Below are 21,158 nucleotides of genomic sequence, written 5' to 3' on the forward strand. Positions count from 1 at the left end.
CCTCCATTCTTCCAGCCCCCATGTTTCCCCAGGACACACACGCCAACGTGGGCTCTAGCCTCTGTCTTTAACAAGCTGGGGAGGCGGTAAATCACGGTAATGAGGAAACAGGGAGCACATCAGCTCCTGATGAGGCCCTGTGCACCAGGCTGATCAATTGCTCTGGAAACCTTCCCTGCACGGTACCTGGGATGAGGCTGTCCTGCCAGAGCGTGGCTTCCCATATGTAATTGGACGATGTGTCACGCAGGCTGTATGTGGAAGTCCTTCTAGTGGCACCATGACCATGTTTTCAGTCCAGGCCATCCTGGCTGAGGAATTTGGGGTGGTGTTGCCAAACTGCTTTTCTTTTTTTCTAAACCTCAGAGCCTATCTTCACAGGAAAACAATTTTAGCAAGGGTGGTGTATTTGCAGAAATGTCTGGCTAAAAGACTTGCTTTTGATCTCTGAATTGTTTTCGGAGTCTCCCGTCAACAGTACCCATGCTTCTGAGCCCCGTGAATCCACATTTATTTGAGAAAAGGCCGGGAGGCAGCTCGTGACGAAAAGCACTCGTGGGCTGGGCTGTGAGCCCCTTGGGAGTACGCTGCTCACAGCCAGCTCCGACGCTCTCGTGCCACATACGGAGACACAAGGCAAAGGGCATTATAAGTCCACAACCCATTTGGGCTTCCAAGGACTGCTCACTCCAATACATGGTCATTCATTCATTCATTTATTCCACACTGGTTTAGATATGGGGAGACACCAATGAAGCAAATGGACAAAGACCCCTGCCCTCCTGAGGACAGCAGGACAGCAGGTGGAGACAGATAGACAGCAGGCCTCGTAAATAAGGAAACAATATAGTGCGTTAGCAGGTGCTCTGGAAAAGAGAGGGTAGGATGGGGAGGGGTCACGAGTATTAAGCAGAGTGGTCAGAGAAGGCCTCCATCTGCAAGTGACATGTGAGCAGACTTGCAGGATGAAGCTGATGTCAGGGGAAGAGCATTCCAGCAGAGGGGCCAGCTAGAGCAAAGGCCCCAGGGCTGGGGTGTGCCTGGCACGTTGGCAGAACAGCGAAGAGGCCCATGTGACTGACTCAGAGAGCGAGGGAAGTGGGTGAGGTGCGGAGAAGATGGCAGTGGCCAGTGCTCAAATACCGCTAGGGCCTCCGAGGCTGCGGTGACAACCTGGGCTTTCACGCTGCCTGAGATGCGAGCTGGTGTGGGGTTCTGAGCAGAGGAGGGATGGGACCTGGCTTGTGTTTTAACAGTTGCTCTGGCTGCTGTGCTGGAAATAGTCTGTAAGATGGCAAGGGTGGAAAGCGGCTAATGTCATTCAGGTGAGACATGATGGCAGCTTGTTCCATTTGTTGGGTGGAACTGTGAAGGGAGAAACCTCCCTCTACCTCCAGGATGATGGCAGGGATTTGGAGGCTTTAGCAGATGGAAGTAGACAGTTTTTTGACTAGTTGGGGTTCAATTTGGCTTCCAGCGCCCCTGGAGCCGGCCATGTATCTCCACTCCAGGTGGGGCTGGAAAAGTAGATCTAGGCCTTCAGGTTTTCTGAGACAGACCCTAAAGGGAGGCTGCTGCCCGGGGACTGGGAAGATAAACAGGGAAAGCCCTTCAGGGGTCTGGGGGCATCTGGGTACCCGGTGGGGAGATCAGACTCCAGGCCTGGCAGGCAAGTAGGAAGCAAGGCTGACCTCTGTGTAACTGACTAGCTACCTCAGTTTCTCCTGCATTACTGGCTTGCTGCTGATGGCAGTGTCTGGAAGACTTCAGGTCACGGAGGAAGAATGGAGAAGTCTCTTGCATCTCCCTCATCAGATGCCTCCACTGCCTTTCCCTGGTGTGCCTGGAACAGAATTCCAGGAAGACCAAACTCCTCTCTTCCTGCTCCCAGTCTGTTGGCTGTGCCATGGAATTATTTAGGGAAGGGCTCTGTACGAACACCTGGGCAGGAACTTTTTGGGGGAACTGGGGGGAAGCAGTGTACCTTTGGGAGTTTGGGGTGGGAGTGGCCGCAAGACAACAGGGAAAGGGCTAGGCGGGGACTTGGAGACAACTGTGCAATCCTGGAGACATCCAGAATTTTGCAAAGGGCCCCGGACCGGTCGGTATTCAGGAGGCCGGGTTTCCGGTCCCGGTGTACCACCATGGAGCTTGAGCTAGGCCCCATCCCCTTTGGATGTCACCCCTAAGTAGAGGGTGGGCCCAGGTGACCGCCAGGGCCCTCCAGCTCAAGCCCGAGGGACTGCGGCTCAGACAGAGGCTGGCTTCTCCCGCTGTGGAGAGTCACCCCGCCGAGGGCCCACGCGCCGACGCCGGCGAGCACGCTCTGAGTTGGGGCTTTGGGGACTCGGGCAGCGGGCTTCCGGAACACTTCTGCGCGGCCTGGCGGCGGCCTCCCCAGGACGGCCCCGGGCGCGCCCGCCACCCTGTGGCCGGCTGGCGCACGGCTGGCGCGGGCTAGGCGGTTTGGGGGCCGCTAGTTGCGGAGAGCACGAGGGCCGCTCCTGTAGCTCATCTCCCCGATCTCAGTTGCTGGCTCGTCCCCACAGTCCTTTCCTGGCCCTCTCTCAGAGCCATCTGCGCCCAGAGCCACAGAATGACGTTTCCTTTCTGAGTCTCAGCCTAGGAGGCCGTCCGATGGAGGCAGTAGCCTCCACCTCACAGGGGTCTCGTGGCAATGGCTTGTAAACCCGAGCAAGCCAGTGCCCTGCCCTGGGCCCTGGGTCTCAGGGGTCCCGTGCTTTGCAGTGTCTTTCCCGAAGGAAGTACCCACAGAGCCTGGGAGCCCTGAGCCCAGACGGCCACCTGCCTGCGTTCCAGTTTCTCTCTTCTAGAGTCTCTGGATCCCCTGCCCCCACCCCTCCCATGGGGTTGGTCGGATGTTCTTAGAGCTTCCAGCCTCCCGCCAGGGGAAGCATGCAGGTGGGCCTTGGCTCTGGGAGGCCGTCCGGAAACAAATCCCACACTGGCCAGTGAGTATTTGTTTTGTCAGGTGGGAGAAAGTTGGGGCCACCAGACGGGCTGATGGGCTGATGTTGTGTAGACAGGAGGCAGTATGCCCCAGTGAGACAGGGACCATGGGCTCAGACAGAGTAGGGTGAAGGCCTCCAGAAAAAACAAAGCAAGATAATCCACTGTGGGACTTCCTCTGGCCTGCTGGGGGCCCCAGCTTCTTTTTCTCACTTTACCCAGGTGCTGCTTTTCTTCCTGCAGCCCTAGTCAAGTGATTTGCCACCTGGGCACTTTAACAAGCAAGCCCAAACAAACATGAAGGACTCCATCTTGAAAATAAGATTGCATTTTAAAACCCAACATGTTTAAAAGTAACTTTCTTAACAAACAGACAGTAACTCAGCTCACCTTGGGAGCAAAGCAGGCAGTCTTGAGTGATATGCTCCCAGGCCAGGAAGCTGCTATCCTGGAAATCAGAGCAGTAAAATTCTTGTAAACAACCAAGAAGACTACTAAGAAACTGTCATAAGCAGCTAAATGTACTTAGCTTCTCAGATTTTCCTGTAAGTTGTGACTTGTCCATCACACCAGTGCTTCAGGGGAACTCAACTATTGTTCTGATTCCCCATCTTCCTTTGAGACCTTCACTTCCCAGCAACTTCCACCATTTTGTGAGGTCTAACTTCCCATGATGCCCGCAATGGCCCTGCTTCCCTTACTGAACCGTGAGTGGCACAGTTACGGTTCGCTTGTCCTCTTGGACACTGAAGTCACCTGAGGTGGCGGTCTGGTGTGGTGGGGGAGGAAGACTATGCTCCTCTGGGTGGACTGAGCTCTGTGTGAGTCGCTGAAGACTAGGAGATTTCACGTGTAGATGGAAGAACACGGCCTGAGAAGAGCACCATGGAATGAGAAGAATGCTTACTCTTCTCCCAGCCTTAGGTGAGAAGCTGGGCTCAGGATGAGGAGGTGGAGAGAGCCTCCATTTGAGCACGTCAGGCTGAAGAGTTTCGTTTTGTAGACTAAGAGTGGCCCAGTAGTGCAATGGTGAAATGCTTAACCACTAACACGTAGTATGACCTTGGGAAAAAAATTGTTTGCCCTCTCTGCCTCAGTTTCCCTCTCTGTTCGATGAGATTGTGATAGTACGTACCTCATAGGGCTGTTGAGATTAAATGAGTTAATACATGCACATTGCAAAGAACAGTACTCCCTTAGAGCCTTAGAGCAGTGCTTGGTGAGTTACACATGCTCACTGGAGTTTTAAAAAAGTTTTATTTCATCCTCATCAAAATTCTAATGGGTCAATAGGGATCATCAGCCCCAGTTGAAGAGTGTGGTACCCAGAGAGGTTAGGGAGCTTATCAAGACACATAGTTAGTCAGGACAAGTCCCCAGTATCCTGGCTCGTTGGTCAACCACAACTCACTGCATTAGGGGGCTGAGAAGTGGTGAGTGAATAGGTCCAATGACAGGCAGTGTTTCAGCCGCCAGGAAATTCTCCTTACTATGTCATGCCTTTGCAGAGCCCTCAGTAACAGCAGCCCTGCCTAACAGTCACCCAAACTGGCTGTCATCAGCTCCTTCAAGCTGAGGCCCATGTTTTCATTGTCTCTGATTTCAGGTCCCTGTCACCCTGCCCCGTTGGTCCTGAGAGCTAGCCTGTGGAAGACTGAATCTGCTCTCAGCCTGACCCAGTGCATCCCACCGAGTTCCTGCTGAGCGTAATGTTCAGAAAAACTATTGATCTGATTAACCTGGGCACCTCCAGCTCTGGGCAGCCTCCTGTGGTGCTAATAGAGGGGGAGGGAGATTAAATTAGCAATGATGCTGAGATGGGGAGCTGCTGAAATGCATTTACAAATGGATATTTAATACAAAAAATCAGGGCAATTGCACTGGCAATTAGAATATAATGAAGGGCCTTGTAGCTTGAGCTGCTGATAATACATTGAAGGAGAAACCCCCGAATCACCCGACTCTTGAAGCAAATATCTGGAGATACTCACGCAACCAGTAACTATGGGCTTTTCTTTGCCATGGGTTGTGGTGACGAAAGAGGGCAGCAGACAAGTAGAAAGCTGAAAGTTTTCCAGTATCATGAGGGGGCTGGGTGGCGTGGGATCTTCTTAGCAGGTGAGAGCAGGGCTGTGTGCACTTTGCAGCCCTTGGCACCCACTAATCTGCTTTCTGTCTCTATGGATTTGCTTATTCTGAAATCCTACAATGTCTGATTTCTTTCACTAAACATAAGATTGTCTAGGCTCATCCATGTTGTACCACGTATCAGTGCTCAATTCTTTGTTATGGCGGAATAATATTCCATTGCATGGATACACCACATTTTGTTTATCCAGTCATCCCTTGATGCACATCTGGATTGTTTTCACTTGGGAGATTTTATGCTATGAATATTTGTGTACACGTTTTTGTGTAGACATATGTCTTCATTTCTAGTGGGTATATACCTGGGAATAGAATTGCAAAGTCATATAATAACACTCTAAATTTAACTTTTTAAGGAATGTCCACTCTTTTCCACAGTGATCACACCATTTTACATTCCTACCAACAATGTACAAGGGTTCCAATTTCTCTACATCCTTTCATTATAAAAAATTATAGTCCTTGTCTTGATCTGACTGATGGTTGCATGAGTGTATACACATTTCAAAATTTATTAAGCTGTACACCAGGATTTGTGTATTTATTGTATGTACCTCAATTAAAAAAATTTAAAAACAAAATAAGATACAATTATAGCCATTGTAGTGGGTGTGAAGTGGGATCTCACTATGGCTTTGATTTGCGTTTCCCTGATGACTATTGATGCTAAGCATCTTTTCATGGGCTTATTGGCCATTTGAATATATTCTTTGGAGAAATGTCTATGCTGATCCTTTGCCCAGTTTATAACTGGGTTATCTGTTTTTCTGTGGTTGAGTAGTAAGACTTCTTTATATCTTCTGGATATTTGACCCTTCTCAGATAGATGATTTACCAATGCTTTCTCTCATTCTGTGGGTCGTCTTTTCCCTTTCTTGATAGTGTCCTTTCATACACATTAGTTTTGATGAAGTCCAACATCTTTCTTTTTTCTTTTGTTGCTTGTGCTTTTGGTGTCATCTGATTGCTTTTTAAGGCAGTGATCCTTGATCTTTCTACCCTATGACCATCCCCAGCCCTCTCCCCAGTTGTTCTGTTGAAGGTCCTTGGTCCCAAGCAAACACCTACTTTTTCTGGGAACACATCGACGTGTTTACAGGTATCCTGTTGTGATGTTGCTAATTTATGGGAAACTGTGAGGCCAGGCCCAATTGGAGCAGATGGAAGGAAGCTGTAGCAAATTGTATTTCCATAGCTCTGCAACACAAACACACTTGAATATTTCCATTAGTAACTGAAGGTTGTAATAATACTGAGGAAAATATGTGACCTTCACAGTGGCTGAACAACAAAAAGATGGTGCATTTTCAAATGACTCTAGCATTGATGGCAATAAATGTGGTAATGTGGTTTGTTCTGATGAAGGACTAAAAGCAAAAATGATATTGGTAATACCAACAGCTGATATGAACGCTCTGTTTCCCACGAAGATCAGTCCTGGATGTAGAGCCCATACCTGTGTTCTTCTGTGTTTCTGCTCCAGGTCTTTGACACTTTCCCCCACTTCATCTTTACATGTGCGAATCCTACTTGGCCTTTAAAGCCCAGGTCACCTCTTCCATGAAGCTTTTCCTGATTTCCCCCATCCCTAACTCTCAGAAGTAACCTAACTGCAGATGGAGTGATGGCCTGGTGGAGAACCAGGGCTCAGGATGAAGAGGTGACGAGAGCTTCTAGTTGGGAGAGCCAGGATGAAGAATTCAATTCTACAGAGTAGGAGTGACCCATAGAGCAATGGTGAAATTGTAGCCATTAACATGCTGTCTGACCTTGGGAGAATTGTTTGCCTGGTCTGTGCCTCAGTTTCCCTATCTGTTCAATGTGATTATGATGGCACCTACCTCATAGGGCTGCTCATATTTCATTAACTAACTGAGTTGATAGGTACAGAAGACTAAGGATAATGCTCCCTTAGAGCAGTGCTTGACAGATAATACACACTTGCTAAAGCTTTTATTGATTTACTTGTAAATTTCGTTTGGTTAAAAATCTCAATGTCACAACATGAAAGCTCAGGGGTAGGTTCTATGAGCCTCAGGTTCCTCCCCACAAGGACTTCTCATTTGCACAAAGCAGGCTAGAATGGGGTGGTTAACAGAGATTCCTGTACCAATGCAGTGCCTCTGGTAATAGTTGTATTTAAAATCCGGAGCCGACATAAAAAAATTTTACAAATCTACCAATAAACTATTAGAATTAGTGAGAAAAGCCATTTATATATACTAGTGAAAAACAAATAGCAAAAATTAAATGATACCATTTATAAGAGCAACAAAAGCATCAATTACACAGAATTTAATATAACAAAAGATTTCTACAATGAATACTACAGAACATTGCTGATAAATTAGAGAAGATCTAGAGAAATGGAGATATATATCATGTTCATGGATTGGAAGGATCAATATTGTTAAGATGTTAATTCTCCCCAAATTGATCTACTGGCCCAATGTGATTCCAATAAAAATCACAGTAAGGGGTGTGTGTGTGTGTGTGTGTGTGTGTTTGTGAATTTACAATTTGACTATAAAATTTATATGGAAATGCAAAGGACTGAGGACAGCTAGGATAATTCTGAAGAAGAACAAAGCCGAGGACACTTACACCACATGTCAAGATTTGTAAAGCCACAGTAATTATGTCAGTGTGTTATTGGCACAAGAATAGGAAAAAAAACTGGGCAATGGAACACACTAGAGAGTTCAGAAACTGACCCACACATGCCACCTGATTTATGTCAAAGACGATACTGCAGTTCAGTGAGGGAGAGGATGGCCTTTTGGTAAATGATGTTGATCATCTGGATATCCACATGGGGAAAAATGTATTCAGACTCCACCTCCAGCAATATGCAAAAAAAAAAAATTTGGTGCCAGATGTATTAATATCCAAAGGTGCAGGGTTAATCAATACATCTTATAGAAGACAAAGTGAGAGAATATCTTCATGACTTTGGAGTAGGTAAAGATGTCTTAACTAGGACACAAAAGGCACTAACTACAATGGGAAAACATCACTAAAATGGGGTACATTAAAATTAAGGATTAGTGTTAATTAAAAGACATCTTAAAGAGAAAATGCAAGTGAAAATGCACGCCACAGAGCGGGAGCTATTGTGATACACAGAATGACAAAAGCGTCATCTCAAGAGAAATGTAATGAAGGACTACAAGTAGTAAGGGAAAGACAGCCCGACAGAAAACTGAGTAGAAGAATTGAAGGGACCCAAAGAAGCTATTAGAATGGCCAATGAATATGTGAAATGGGCTCATCTTGACTGGCTATAAGGAAAATGCAAATCAAAGCATCATGTGATACCACCACTTCCCCACCAGAATGACTAAAATGGAAAAGGTCAAAATGCCAAGTTCGGGAGAGTAGGTAGAGCAATGGGCACGTTCACACGTTGTTGGTGGGAGACTGCCTGGCTCAGCTGTGGTTACCAGCCTGTCCCTTGGCCAGAAACAAGATGCCACTTAAAATAGTCAGCTATCTACCAGGCCACTGAGTCAGACTCAGAGAGCCCCAGGTCGCAGCCCAGTTTGGAGGGTAATCCTTAAGGTCTTCCAAGGGCAACACTTCTGTCCCTGCCCACTGCCACCTCCCTGGCACTTCAGACATATGCCAAATGGAGCGAAGGAGCAGAACCTTCAGAGGACACCTTAGGACACAGGCCAGGTGATCACATCACAGGTTTCCCAGCCACTCAGTCTGGGCAAACAGCCTGCACTTGCCCAAGGTCACCTCCAGTGACGGGCCAACAGTCCGCAGTTTAACTGCTGCTCGCAGGGGCAGGGGAATGGGAGGCAAGTATTTCCTTTAGGATGTGTCACGAGTCTCCTGAGTAGATAGAAGATGCTGGCAAAACACACAGGAGACATGCAGGATGACAAGGTGACAGCCACAGAGCCTACTGGGATCCTCCAGTCTTGAATTCATAGTCTTTGTTCCCCAGGGTTGACCAAACCCCTGTCAGAGGAAGGGCTGAAGGGGAGGAAGGCAGGCCCTTGACCCACCAATGCAGAGTCCTCATATTTGGCTCATTCAGGATCAGTCAGAGGCTGTGGCCCTCAGTCACATGGTTGCCAGGTAAAATGCAAGGTGCCCAGTTAAATGGAAATTTCCAGTAAACAATGGATAATATGTGGCTATGGCACAGACTCGGGGGCCAGAGCATGCGTGGTGCACTTGTGGCTCTACCATTCATCATCTCTACCACCTGGGGCCGGGACAGAACCTCTCTGGGCCTGAGTTTCTTCATCTGTGGAGGACGGATCGTAAGTGTGCCTAGCTCATCGGGCCGCTGTGTTGAAGAAGCACACACACATGCTGCCCTTGGGAGGTGCCGAGTGGGCCCACCGGGGAGAAAGAGGACTGCTTGGGGCCCTGATGGGTGCTCATGCCCAGTGTCCTACACTAGAGCAGGCTAAAGCAGAGCTCCCAGGGCAAGGGGCTTGTTGCATCAGAAGTCACGAGGATGCTTAATAAGAGAGACAGTCTTTTGATCCTGCTTGGCTAGAACAAGAAGCTAGGAAAACGGATATTGTTCATTAAGCCCCAACTAGCAGGTAAATTGTACAAGGGGAAGGGAGTTCAAGTGTTAGTACAAGTCATTAATGTGCTTCTTCTCTCCCTGGTAGCCCTTTGATTTGAACCCACCTAACCTGTAGTCTTTCACAGGCACTAAGATTCCAGAAACACTGCCTGCTAATTATTTTGGTGAGTCCCCGATTACACAAAAGGAAATGAATGTGTCTCGCTGCCCCTAGTGACTGAAGCACAGGGAGAAGATAAAGTGGTTCCAGCCAGGATGAATTAAGCCTGGGGGACCTGGAGAGGACAATCCTTCTCTTTGTTCATTTAATAAATGTGACTAGTGTCTCCACGTTGGTAAAATAAATGTGACCAGACAGAGTCTGTTTAGGACCAAACCGAGCACCTGTCCCAAACTGCTCTTGAGTTGGTTGATGCCATGAGCTGGATAGTGCCCAGGCCCAGTGATCTGATTCCTGCCTGAGTCCCTGCTTAGTTCTTCTGAGGCTTCTGCCTTGCTCCTGGCCGCCACCTCGACCTGGAACTAGACCCTCCTCAGCATGGGCTGGCCCCAGGCTCTGCCAAAACGCAGCTCTCCCTGCCTGTGCTCAGCCAGCCTCCTGTGGACCTCAGGTCTGACCTGCCTCTAGACCCACCATCCTCTGTGTCTTCACTCTGACCAGTGTCAGGAAATCCAATGGTCCCTTCTTGAAGAAAATATGTCCCTTCTTGAACAAACTGTGTCAGTGAAGCATTCTGGGGGGATGGCAGTGAGAAGGCAAGTGACTTGGTATGTCCCCTTCATCTGACACACTGCCAACATGTCATGGTGACCTGGGATGCCAGAGAGTGCCCACTGGGTGGCTTCTGCCAGGAATTAGAGCCAGAGGGAAGAGACCTTGGAGCATGGCGCAGTTGGGGGCAGACTCTCCAGTGCCTCCGAGAGCCTATGTCCTCTATGGAAGTGCAACAGGATTGAGTTTAGACATAGCATCGGAAACCTTCAGAATAAGAATACTAACTAGCGGCTGCTGCATGCTTACTCTGTTCTGGGTAGTGTTGTAAGTGCTTGTATCATTCTATTTAATTCTCCTATCAACCGTATGATGAGGCACTATGATCATCTCCGTGTTACAGCTGTGGAAACTGAGACACAGAGAGGCTAAGTAACTTGCCCAATGTCACACAGCCGACCAGTGGCAGAGCTGGGTTCACATTTGTTTTTATTTTCAAGAATTGAGCCAAATATAGTCTCCATTCATCAGGCCTCTACTGAGTGCTGGCGTAGGACCAGGGGGTGGAGCAGGGATGGGCTGGGAGGAGTAGCTTCCAGGTTCCTGTGTGTCTTCCATGAAGAGATAAGACATCCCTGAAGGTCCAAGAACGAATGGAGACTGCTCTGCTTGTACTCAAACTGAAAGATACTTTCACTCTTACTGGGGTTGCACCAAGTTCTCATTCTGACAGTTTTCATACATTGGAGCATCAACCGATGGTCTAATGTGGCCTCAGCAGATGATCTGGTGACATCAGGGAAGCACTGACCAAGGAAGGTTGGAGTGCTTGGGACAGCCCTTGGCTGGCTGCCCGGCCCTCCCTGGGGAAGTGGCAAGGTGTGAGCTGGCACTCAGAGGCCCTCTGCTTCCCTGTCACAGGCCAGGGGCTGTTTGGGTCTTAGAGAGAACCCAAAACGTTCATAGCAGCATTAGTCACAGTAGCCGAAGAGTGGAAGCCGCCTAAAGGTCCATCGGTGGATGCGTGGATAAACAAAATGTGGCCTCTCCGTACAATGGACTACTATGTGGCCATACAAGGGAATGAAGCTCTGACATATGTTACACGAATGAATGTCAAAGAAATGATGCTAAAGGAAAGCAGCCGGACACAAAAGGTCACATATGATTCCACTGATGTGGAACATCCAGAATGGGCAAGTCCACAGGGACACAATGCAGATTTGTGGTTTCTGGGAGCGGGGCTCTGGAGGCAGGGAGAGTGACTGCTAATGGGGACAGGGTTTCTTTTTGGGCCATAGAAGTGTTCTGAAATGAGACGGTGATGATAGTTGTACAACTTTCTGCATGTACGAAACCCCACTGAACTGTGAACTTTAAAAGGATGAATATGGTGCAAAAACACTACCTTATGCAGCTGGGCTGTGGCAGAAAAGCCTGAGCTGAGGGGACACTGGGCCCATCTTCAAACCTGGGCTCCTCCACCAGCCTTGGCACGACCTCGGGCAAGTCCTCTCATTTCTCGGAGTCTCAGTTTCCTCATGTGTGAAATAGCACTGTTGTGAGAAAATATATCCCCAGTGGGATTTTCAGAACGATAAAATGCTTATTTAAAATCACCTTCGCTAATTAGAGGCAAGGACTTACAGTGCTTGAGGGGTGAGCAGAGAGCCATAATAGGTCTGACCAAAGGTGACCTTCCACCATGGCCTCAGTATCCAGGGGTCTGGTGGCGTGGCACTCTCCTGCTGTGTGCAGAACAGTCACCTGTTGCTGAGCAGACACTGCTCGCTTGTTCTGCTCTCTCACATCTTTAAAAAGAGTGCTGAGTTCCAAGCTACCGCCTTGACTGACAGGCCCACTCTGGTCTTCAGTTCTTCAAAAGAGTAGAGATGTGGAGGCTGAGATGAAAGGGAGGTTTCTGTATCAGCAAGAAGAAAAAAACCGCTTCATTTCTACCTTCTGTACATAATGCCCCTTGGCCCCACCTCTGCCTGGGACGTCCCAAGCTTTCACTGCCAAGAGTCCTCTGGCAGACTGCGTAGTCTCCCTCACCTTATAATGAGTGACGTAGGGGAAGGGACCACACGGGGACCTGGCTGGGCTCCAGGACTGCAAATACTATGCAATTCCCTGTGGACTGTGCATTGCTTTATTCTCCTTCCCAATCTCCAGATGGCTTTCCAAGGTTTTCTTGGGGTCCCCAGGGAATGTCTTTGGTTTCCTCTATTTTCATCTGTATCTTACAACTTTCAAATCCCACATAAAGTGCTTTTTCTACACTCTCAGTTATTAGGGTTTCATCACAGTCCTTTAGAAAGACACTTAATTAAAAATCCTTTGGAAGCTTCAATAAACCACGCACTGCCCTTTACCCGATGAAGAGCTCACCCCTCAACTCTGCCAGAGGAATTGAACTTACCGCGCATGAGTCTTGTCCTGCCCTTGCAAACTCTGACTGTTTTTCTCCCTCGTATGTATCCAGATAATGGATTCAGTATGCATCTGTTTTTCTTAGCACTAGGACAATGTTCAGAATCTTTATTAAGACAGTTCATTAAAAATAAGAATATTTAACCATATGCAGAATCCCTTCCCCTCCCTTATGAAAATAGTTGCCTCTTTCACTTGTCTGTTATTGAAAAATACAAGATCCCCGATGTCCGGGTCAAGCAAGGTCCAAACAGGGCCAGGGGCCAGGGGCTCAGCTCACCCTCTCTTTGTTCACTCCTCAGTCCCAGTCCCAGGGAAGTCCAGGCCATATCCAGGGAGAATCCCCAGTGCCCTGGGCCTGTGCCAGCCCTGGGGCCACCCCATCCAAGGTGTGGTGCACTGGAGTACAACAGTGCCCGAACGAACACCTTGCCAGTTCGCTTTACAGGATTGTTTGGGGGGCGGGCAGGGGAGACACCAGTGTCTTAGGTCCTTCTTTCCTTTTTTCCTTAAATTTTTAAAAATCTGAATTAAAAACCGCTCCTTGCCACAAGTAAAAGGTTGCAACCTCGCGGAACCACCGTAAGCAGCACGATGTGGACGAGTTTTTGGCTGCCGGCCCCTTCCCGGTGCTCACCGCTTCCTAGGGAGACTAGCAAGGCGGGCTCTTGGGCTGCCTTTAGGAATAGATCCTGACTAAGCCCGGCCCGCTCCAGCCCGCTAGGAGCACTGAGATAATGAATGAGAAAGGGCTCCTGGCGGGAGATTGTTGTTCGTGCCCAGTGCCTCCCCCGCGGCGGGTGCAAGATTGGGAGGAGGGCGGGCGGCGGGTTTCATCTGCAAACAAGGATGCATTCCTGTGATGGGCTTTTCAGCTAAGTGCGCTCAGTCTTGTTTTCAGACGAGTCTGTCTTGACCTGAAAGGTCCCCGAAGGTCGAAGTCTCTCGCGAAACTCGCTCCTGCGGTGCAGGAGGCGGCAGTGTCCAGGAGGTGGCGCTCCAGGACAACGCAAACCCCTGTCCCCCACTGCAGTAAGAAGACCAGGCTTGGGAGACAAGTTTCAAGGTGTTTGCTCCGATTTTCTGGGAGACTTCTCGATAAGATCCATAACTTTTAGTAGCAGGCAGAAATCCATTCCCGTGCCCGAGGTTGTGGAAGGAGCGAGAACCAGAGCCCTTCGGATTTCCCGTGGCCCGCGCGCTTCCGGAGCCTGGGCCAGGGCAGGGAACCAGCAAACCTGGGAAGGGAGGTGCGCGGGGCTAGGGGGCGGCCCGGTCCGGGGAAGGTTGAATGAGACCTTTGGCAGGGGATGGCAGGGGATGGCAGGGGAGAAGGACCGAGATTTGTTCTGCCCGGCGCGGGGACCGCTGGTCTGCCGTTGGTTTCTTGGCTGCACCCACTTCCCCGCTCCCAGGCCCCCCGCGCCTGTCCCGCCGCTGCGGCGTCGTTCCCGGAGCCTGCCGGAGCGCCCTGCGCCACTCTGCAGGGCGCGTGGAGCACCTCGAGAGGTTTCTTTGAAGGCATGGCAGCCCAAGAGAAGGGCTTTCTTGTGTGCGGCAGCCGGGAAGGAGCTGGGCTCCAGCTCTCGCTCGACCCGATTTAGGGTCGAGCGGCCACAAGTTACTCCCTTTGCTCCCAGACTGCAGACTCGCTCCTGGCTCCCAGAGACGCGCGCAAGGGCCATCCCACTTAAGGGAGCCAACCGGGTTCTGGCAGGCACTGGAGTGGGGACAGCTTCCTCAGAGACTGGGGACTCAGACTGGGGACAGAAGCCCCTGGCAGCTGTCCCCCGCTCACCACGGAGTGCAGAAGGCTCTGTGGAGGCGACAGCGCCTGGAATGGGATAAACATCTCAAGGAGACTATAGGGGCATATATCTAGGGCCCAGGGAGCTGCTGGCTGCCCCTGACGTTCTTCCGGGGGCTTCAGACTGGCTTGGGTGGGCCCTGGACACCAAGAGGGCCCCCAAACCCCTGCTATGCATTCTGTGCCGCTTTGCAGGGCATTTGCTTTGGAGGGGGAGGGAGAAGAACTTGCTAGAAACAGATGGGATGCGAAGTAGCTGTTGAGGGCTGGATTCTGAGCTCATGACGATACCTAAGTGCTAGAGGGGAAGCACATACAAGACAGTTGGAAGCAAGGCAACACCTCGATGTGGATTTGTCCAAGAAGAGTTGTTGACCAAAGCGGGGGTGGTTAAGGAGCTATGATTGGTCGGGGAGTGGGATTGGGGTGGGGCTAGCCACCTCTTGAGGCTTTAAACGCTCATCGGAGAGGGCTGGGATGCTGCCATTTTGCTCCCTGATTCTTAGAGGGCAGGCAGCTTCCCAGAAGCTCCTGGTGACAGAGCAGGTGTACGTCGTCTGCACCTGCTGGGAGATCCTAACGGTCTCCAGCAGCAGCATGGGGCCTGCTCTGGCTGCTCCCCCTCCATACGGCTGTATTGGTTGTAAGGTGCCGCAGCCGGACTACCCACCGGCTCTAATCACCTTCATGTTCTGTGCAATGGTTATCACCATCGTCGTAGACCTAATTGGGAACTCCAGGGTCATTTTGGCTGTGACGAAGTACAAGAAGCTCCGAAATTCTGGTAAGCCACCCTTCCTTCTCCCTATCCAGCGTTCTGCCACTTGCAATCCCCAAAGTGTTAATTTGGGTGCCCAGAACAGGGAGCCCATTGACAGTGGCCTCACATTACACGTTCCTTCTAAATACCCCGCGAACCCGGGCGGTGCTGTTCTGCTGGGGCCCCATTAGCCTAAAGCTTCTAGAGTCCGAGGGAGCTCTGCGAATCAGCTTTGGGCGTCCAAGGGCAAAGCCCGGGTTCCCGTGGTTCGCGGCAGACCTCCCAGCCCTGCCCCGCCGGGAACTGATGCCGAGGGAGCGGGCCCCGCAGCGGAGAGTCCAGCGGCTGCCTGGGAACTGCACGCCGAGCCGGACGCTGCAGAGGCAGCTCGGACACAATTGACGCGGAGGGAGCAGCGGGGCGGCGACCTGCTGGGCGAAAGTTAAGTTCGTGGCAGCTGCTAAGCGCTTACCGGAGAAGAACGGCGCAGCGGCCGCACCCAAGCCCGGCCAAGCCGCCGCTCCCTGCGGCCCTGGGGCTCCCGGCGGCTCCCGGGCGGCAGCTGCGCTCAGAGCCTGAGCCCGAGTGTGGAGCAGGCGGTCCGAGTCCGTCAGAGCCAAGCTCCGTCCGCGCGTCCTGGGGCGCACGGCAGTGAGCAGCTGCGGTCCCGGCGCAGCAGGCGGCGGCAGCGGAGATGCCGAATTCCGTAAGCGGGGTACTGGGGGCCGCCGGGTGTGATGACGGAGAGGGTCGCGGGCTTGGCGTCTCCGGGACAAGGAGACAGCAGGCAGCCCGGGGCAAGGCTCGCGGGAGAGCCCGGGGGGGGGAGGGTTGGGGGGCGCCGAGGGACTGCGAAGCGCGGGGACCTGGGATGGGGTGCTGAGACAGGCAGGATCCCCCGCGCTGCCAGCCTGTGCCAAGGGGGGCCCCGCTGCTAGCGGGGCGGCCGGGGCGGCAGATGCTGAGAAGCGGTGAGCCCTCCGCGCGGACTGGTAGGCAGAGGGAAAGAGGTCCCCCAGCCCCCCAGACCATGTCAGGCACGGAAGGGAGGGTGGCCGGCCACGAGGCCAGGGGCGGGAGGAGGGGACCAGGCACCCAGCGGCCCAGGGCAGGCAGAGGAGGTGGCCAGAGCCTGGGGGATTTCTGTCCTTGGGCGAGGAATCACCAACATCACACAAGTTTCAAAATGCTCTGACAGGCACAGGGTCATTCAAAGTCGTCTTTGGAACTCTGGTGGGTGCGCCCGATCGTTCCTTGGCCCTCTTGGGGCGTGGGGCCACACCTTCACTCCAGCAGTGGGTTCCCGAGGTGCTGGCCCACGGGGCCCGGGGCCACTAGCGAAGCCCATTTACTTTTTACTTCATTTCTTTTCTGTTCCTCTGTCTCCTTTCCTTCTGTGATTCAAGGAAAGGTTTTTATGATTCTTGTGGTTCGGTTTTGAAGGCTTTGTCCTCTCTTGTTCCCTTGTCTTCTCCTAATTCATTATTTTCAGTTAAACTCAGAAAGAATTTCTTGGGTAGAAAGCACAGAGGCTGCGCCTTGGCAACGCCAGCGTAAGGAAGCAGGAGGAGCCATTCCTTTGCCCTTTTAAAAAGTGCCCATTTTCTCTCAGTCCAAGATGAAGTGCAGTATTTTGCCAAACCAATGCTAATTAGCAACGAGGTGTTTCCAAAAACAGAGGGCTCTTACTTCTTTTTTTGAAAGGGTTTTACAAAACGTTCCCGCCTGGGCCCTGCAAAAGGGGAGGACCCCGTTCACTTTCCAGCTCAGCCCGCGGCTGGCGCAAATCTCAGGGCCAGGGGCCGGCGCGTGGCTCTGCGTGTGGACCCGCACCCGGCAGGCACTCCTGCGAATCCTCTCAGGGCTTTTCCTGATTTTTTCCCCTCCCTGCTCACTATTTCTTTGGTCTCAGACTAAATTTTACCGGGTTTCCCTCGCCCCTTCCCCTCAGTTTTTACGCTCAGAAATGTTAAGTATTTACGGGGCTGGTCTTAGTTTACCGTCTCAGACAGTTCTCTGTAGACGTGTTTGCACTGCAAACACAGTGCCAGGCTAGAGAAGAGAGGGCTAATTACTTTTTTTTGGTGGGGATGTTTGAGGCTTCCTGACATTCCTCTAATCTCTCTCTTTCCCCCTTCCTCCTCCAGCCTGCTTTCCAAGGACAGCCTCATCTAGCTCACCTCTACTCCCCTCTCCCTTCTCTACCCACCCCCTGTAGGGGAGAAAGTTTGCGTTTTGTTTTTGTACAAAATGGTGGCAGCATGCAGCAAGTGGGTGTGCAGAGGTCGTCAAGGGGCTTTTGTGCTTACTGCTTTCTTTCCCAAAGCAGAAGTGGTGTTTGAAAGGAAAAAAAGGTGGCCAACGGACAGGTCCTGCAAACCTAGTTGTGCATCGGAATCACCTGGGACATGCTTGTAAATAAAACTGAAAATACAACTGTATTTCTTTGAAAGGATTCTAGAATTGTAAATTGTCATGAGTCCAGCTGGCTTTTCCCTCCAGCTTAAATTTGTAGATTTCCGAACCTAACCATTTATTCTTCTCTGTTACCACCCCCCCCCCCATGTGTTTTTCAGGCAACATCTTCGTGGTTAGCCTCTCTGTTGCCGATATGCTGGTGGCCATCTATCCCTACCCTCTGATGCTGCATGCCATGGCCATTGGAGGCTGGGATCAGAGCCAGTTACAATGCCAGATGGTCGGATTCATCACAGGGCTGTGTGTGGTCGGCTCTATCTTCAATATCGTGGCAATTGCCATCAACCGTTACCGCTACATTTGTCACAGCCTCCAGTACGAGCGGATCTTCAGTGTGTGCAATACTTGCATTTATCTGGTCATCACCTTGGTCATGACTGTCCTGGCTGTCCTGCCTAACATGTACATTGGCACCACCGAGTATGATCCCCGCACGTACACCTGCATCTTCAACTATCTGAACAACCCTGTCTTTGCAGTGACCATTGTCTGCCTCCACTTCGTCCTCCCTCTGCTCATAGTGGGTTTCTGGTATGTGAGGATCTGGACCAAAGTGCTGGCGGCCCATGACCCGGCTGGGCAGAATCCTGAGAACCAGCTTGCTGAGGTTCGAAATTTTCTAACCATGTTTATGATCTTCATCCTCTTTGCAGCGTGCTGGTGCCCTATCAACGTGCTCACTCTCTTGGTGGCTCTCAGTCCGAAGGAGATGGCAGGAAAGATCCCCACCTGGCTTTATCTTGCAGCCTACTTCATAGCCTACTTCAACAGCTGCCTCAACGCTGTGATCTACGGGCTCTTCAATGAGAATTTCCGAAGAGAATACTGGACCATCTTCCATGCTATGCGGCACCCTATCCTGTTCCTCTCTGGCCTCATCAATGATGTTCGCGAGACGAGGGAGGCCCGTGCCCGTGACCATGCCTGTGAAGAAGCCCAAGCTCATGCCTGTCCCACTGTGGAGGAACTGCCAATGAAAGTCCGGAATGTTCCTGGTGATGCTGCCGCTGGTCAACCTGAGCGTGCCTCTGGCCACCTCAGGCCAGCCTCTGGCCCCTCCAGGTCTGCCTCTGCCTACCGAAAATCTTCCTCTGGACATCACAAGTCTGTCTTTCACCACCCCAAGTCTCCTGCTGGCTATTTAAACTCTACTGGTTACCCCAAGTATGCCACTATCTACCCTAAGCCTGCCTCTGTCCATTCTAAGCCTGCCTCTGATCACCCTAAACCCGTTACTGGCCACCACATCCCTGCTGGCAGCCCCTGCAAGACTGCTTCCAGCCCTGCCACCAGCTACCTGAAACCCACCACTGGCCACATCAAGCTTGCTACCAGCCACGCTGAGCCCACCATTGCCAGCAATCTTGAGCCTGCTGCCACCAGCCACCCTGAGCCTGCCATTGGCAGCCATGCTGAGCCCACAGCTGCTGGCCACCCTGAGCTCACTGCCTCTTGCCACCCTGAGACCACCGCTACTGGCCACCTTGAGCGTGACATCGCTGACTGCCCCGAGCCCGCCTCCAGCCCTGCCAGTGGGTCCCTCGAGTCTGCTGCCAGCGCCCTGGAGCCTGCCCCTGCTGCTGACGTTCTTGACCTCACTGTGGTCACCACTGCCACCAATGATTGCCATGAGGTTGTGGTTACCAGTGTTGAAGCTGTTTCTGATGAGATGGCTGTGTGAAAAGTGCTCTTAGGAGGGGTGGAGCATATGTAATCCGAAGTGAGATTACACAGACAGGCACATGCAGACACTGACAGACATGGTGTGAGCTGCATCCACCTTCTAGGCATACTCCTCCTTTACGTATGCACTCTGAGTGTATGTGTGTGTGTGTGCTTGCTATTTTATAGACCACATTTCCCTCAAGTTTGACATGTTGTTCTGAGCCTTGCTTACCTCCTGGTGGTTGCCCTTGAGCCCACACTGATCCTTGAAATCGCAGACTTAGATTACCCCCTCCTCCCGTGTCCCCATTTCCTCCAATTGTTCCTGCTTTCTTCTCCCCTTCCTTGAGGGGCGGGAGGGGAGGGGTGCGTGTGCGCTGGGAAAGGGGTGCTGTGGTGGGGGCTTCTGTCAAGTGAATGTGACCGCTGAGCTTTATGTTGTAAGTGGGTAACTCTATGCTGTACTTTTAATGGTAGTCAGGCAGTTGTGATAGAATGTGAATACAGGAAACTGTCTTTTCTAAATTCCAGCGACAAAATATGACTCGCATCTGAAGAATGATTTGATAAGCTCTTACGAAAATAAATTTTATGCCTATGAGATCAAATGGCAGAAGAAAGGATAATGGCTGCACCGAATTATTTCAATCTTTTGAAAATTCGAACACGGGTGCTGATTTTCATTGTCAAATGTGAACGTGGAATGGTGAGATGTTTAACCTTATTTGTAGTCACGCACTTTTTTTTACAGTATTTGCCAGGATTTTCTTTCATTTAGTTCCAGAGAAACGAGTTTATCACAAACTAGTTTCTTCTCCTAAAATCCAAATTTACGGTTCCTAGGATCAATTAGTCGTGTTTTGAATATTAGAATTCATAACTGCTCCTTTCCTCAGAGATTTTTTTCCAACAGCCTGATGCCTCTACAGTCTGTCTCCACATTTTTCTTTTTCATTCAAAAGGGAATTTGAGGCAGCAGCTGGAAGCCAAAACTGAATGGAGTGCAGCCGGGAGGGTGTGAATGCTGCTTCTGCCTCCTCCCTCTGGCCTCCCAGCTGGGGAGGGAGGCGGCGTCGGGAGGAGGCCAACTCCAGCGTCCCCACCACCCTTGGCTGAGCTGCAGTGGTCCACAATGTTAAGCTGTAGATGTCTTGTATCAGCACACTTGACAGCCCAGGAAAGGATTTTTCTCTAGGTTTCAGGAAAAGGTTGCTGTTTAATAGAAATTTAAATGATTGATTCAAACTGACACTTCAAGCAAAATATCTGTACAAAAAGCTTGAGAGGATAAGTGGAAATGCATTACACTGCCTTAATTCAATTCTGTATTTGTGGTAGCAAATAAAAGTGATTTTGTGGCTTTGGAGTGTGATTGATTGATAAATTCGCTTGCTCTACCAGACTTACTTGTGGGGAGGGCCGGTGAGTAGGTGGAAGACCAGTGACCTTGGGGATCCAAAGACCTGGGGTGCAAGCTTGCTCTAGCCCAGGGCAAGTCACGGGACCCTCTCCCCTCAGTTTCTTTACCCAGCACGGTGGCGAGGTCCGAGTGGGCTGCTGGATTTGATGTGCTCTTCTCACCAGAGCAGTGATGACGGATGGCCTGACCTCACCTGCGTGCTCTTGGCCT

The 21,158-nt window shown here is 51.0% G+C and overlaps 1 protein-coding gene across 1 annotated transcript; it reads left to right on the forward strand.

Annotated features, from left to right (window-relative positions):
- The first annotated feature begins 3,652 nt into the window (after positions 1 to 3,652).
- Positions 3,653 to 20,888, forward strand: LOC130681830 (melatonin-related receptor-like). Its single transcript, XM_057495406.1, has 4 exons — positions 3,653 to 3,677; positions 14,234 to 14,327; positions 15,132 to 15,409; positions 17,962 to 20,888. The coding sequence occupies exons 1-4, from the start codon at positions 3,653 to 3,655 to the stop codon at positions 19,542 to 19,544; spliced, it is 1,980 nt and encodes a 659-aa protein (XP_057351389.1). The 3' UTR covers positions 19,545 to 20,888.
- Positions 20,889 to 21,158: the final 270 nt, after the last annotated feature.

Source organism: Manis pentadactyla, chromosome X, assembly GCF_030020395.1.
Source record: "Manis pentadactyla isolate mManPen7 chromosome X, mManPen7.hap1, whole genome shotgun sequence".
NCBI classification, from domain to species: domain Eukaryota; kingdom Metazoa; phylum Chordata; class Mammalia; order Pholidota; family Manidae; genus Manis; species Manis pentadactyla.

What these genes read in the sequence shown, in the direction of transcription:
- LOC130681830 (XM_057495406.1), top strand. Translation starts at nt 3,653, where the DNA reads ATGGCCCTGCTTCCCTTACTGAACC. An exon ending in CGCGTGGAGCACCTCGAGAG is followed by an intron (nt 14,328 to 15,131) that starts GTTTCTTTGAAG and finishes CCTGATTCTTAG; the next exon opens with AGGGCAGGCAGCTTCCCAGA. An exon ending in CAAGAAGCTCCGAAATTCTG is followed by an intron (nt 15,410 to 17,961) that starts GTAAGCCACCCT and finishes TGTGTTTTTCAG; the next exon opens with GCAACATCTTCGTGGTTAGC.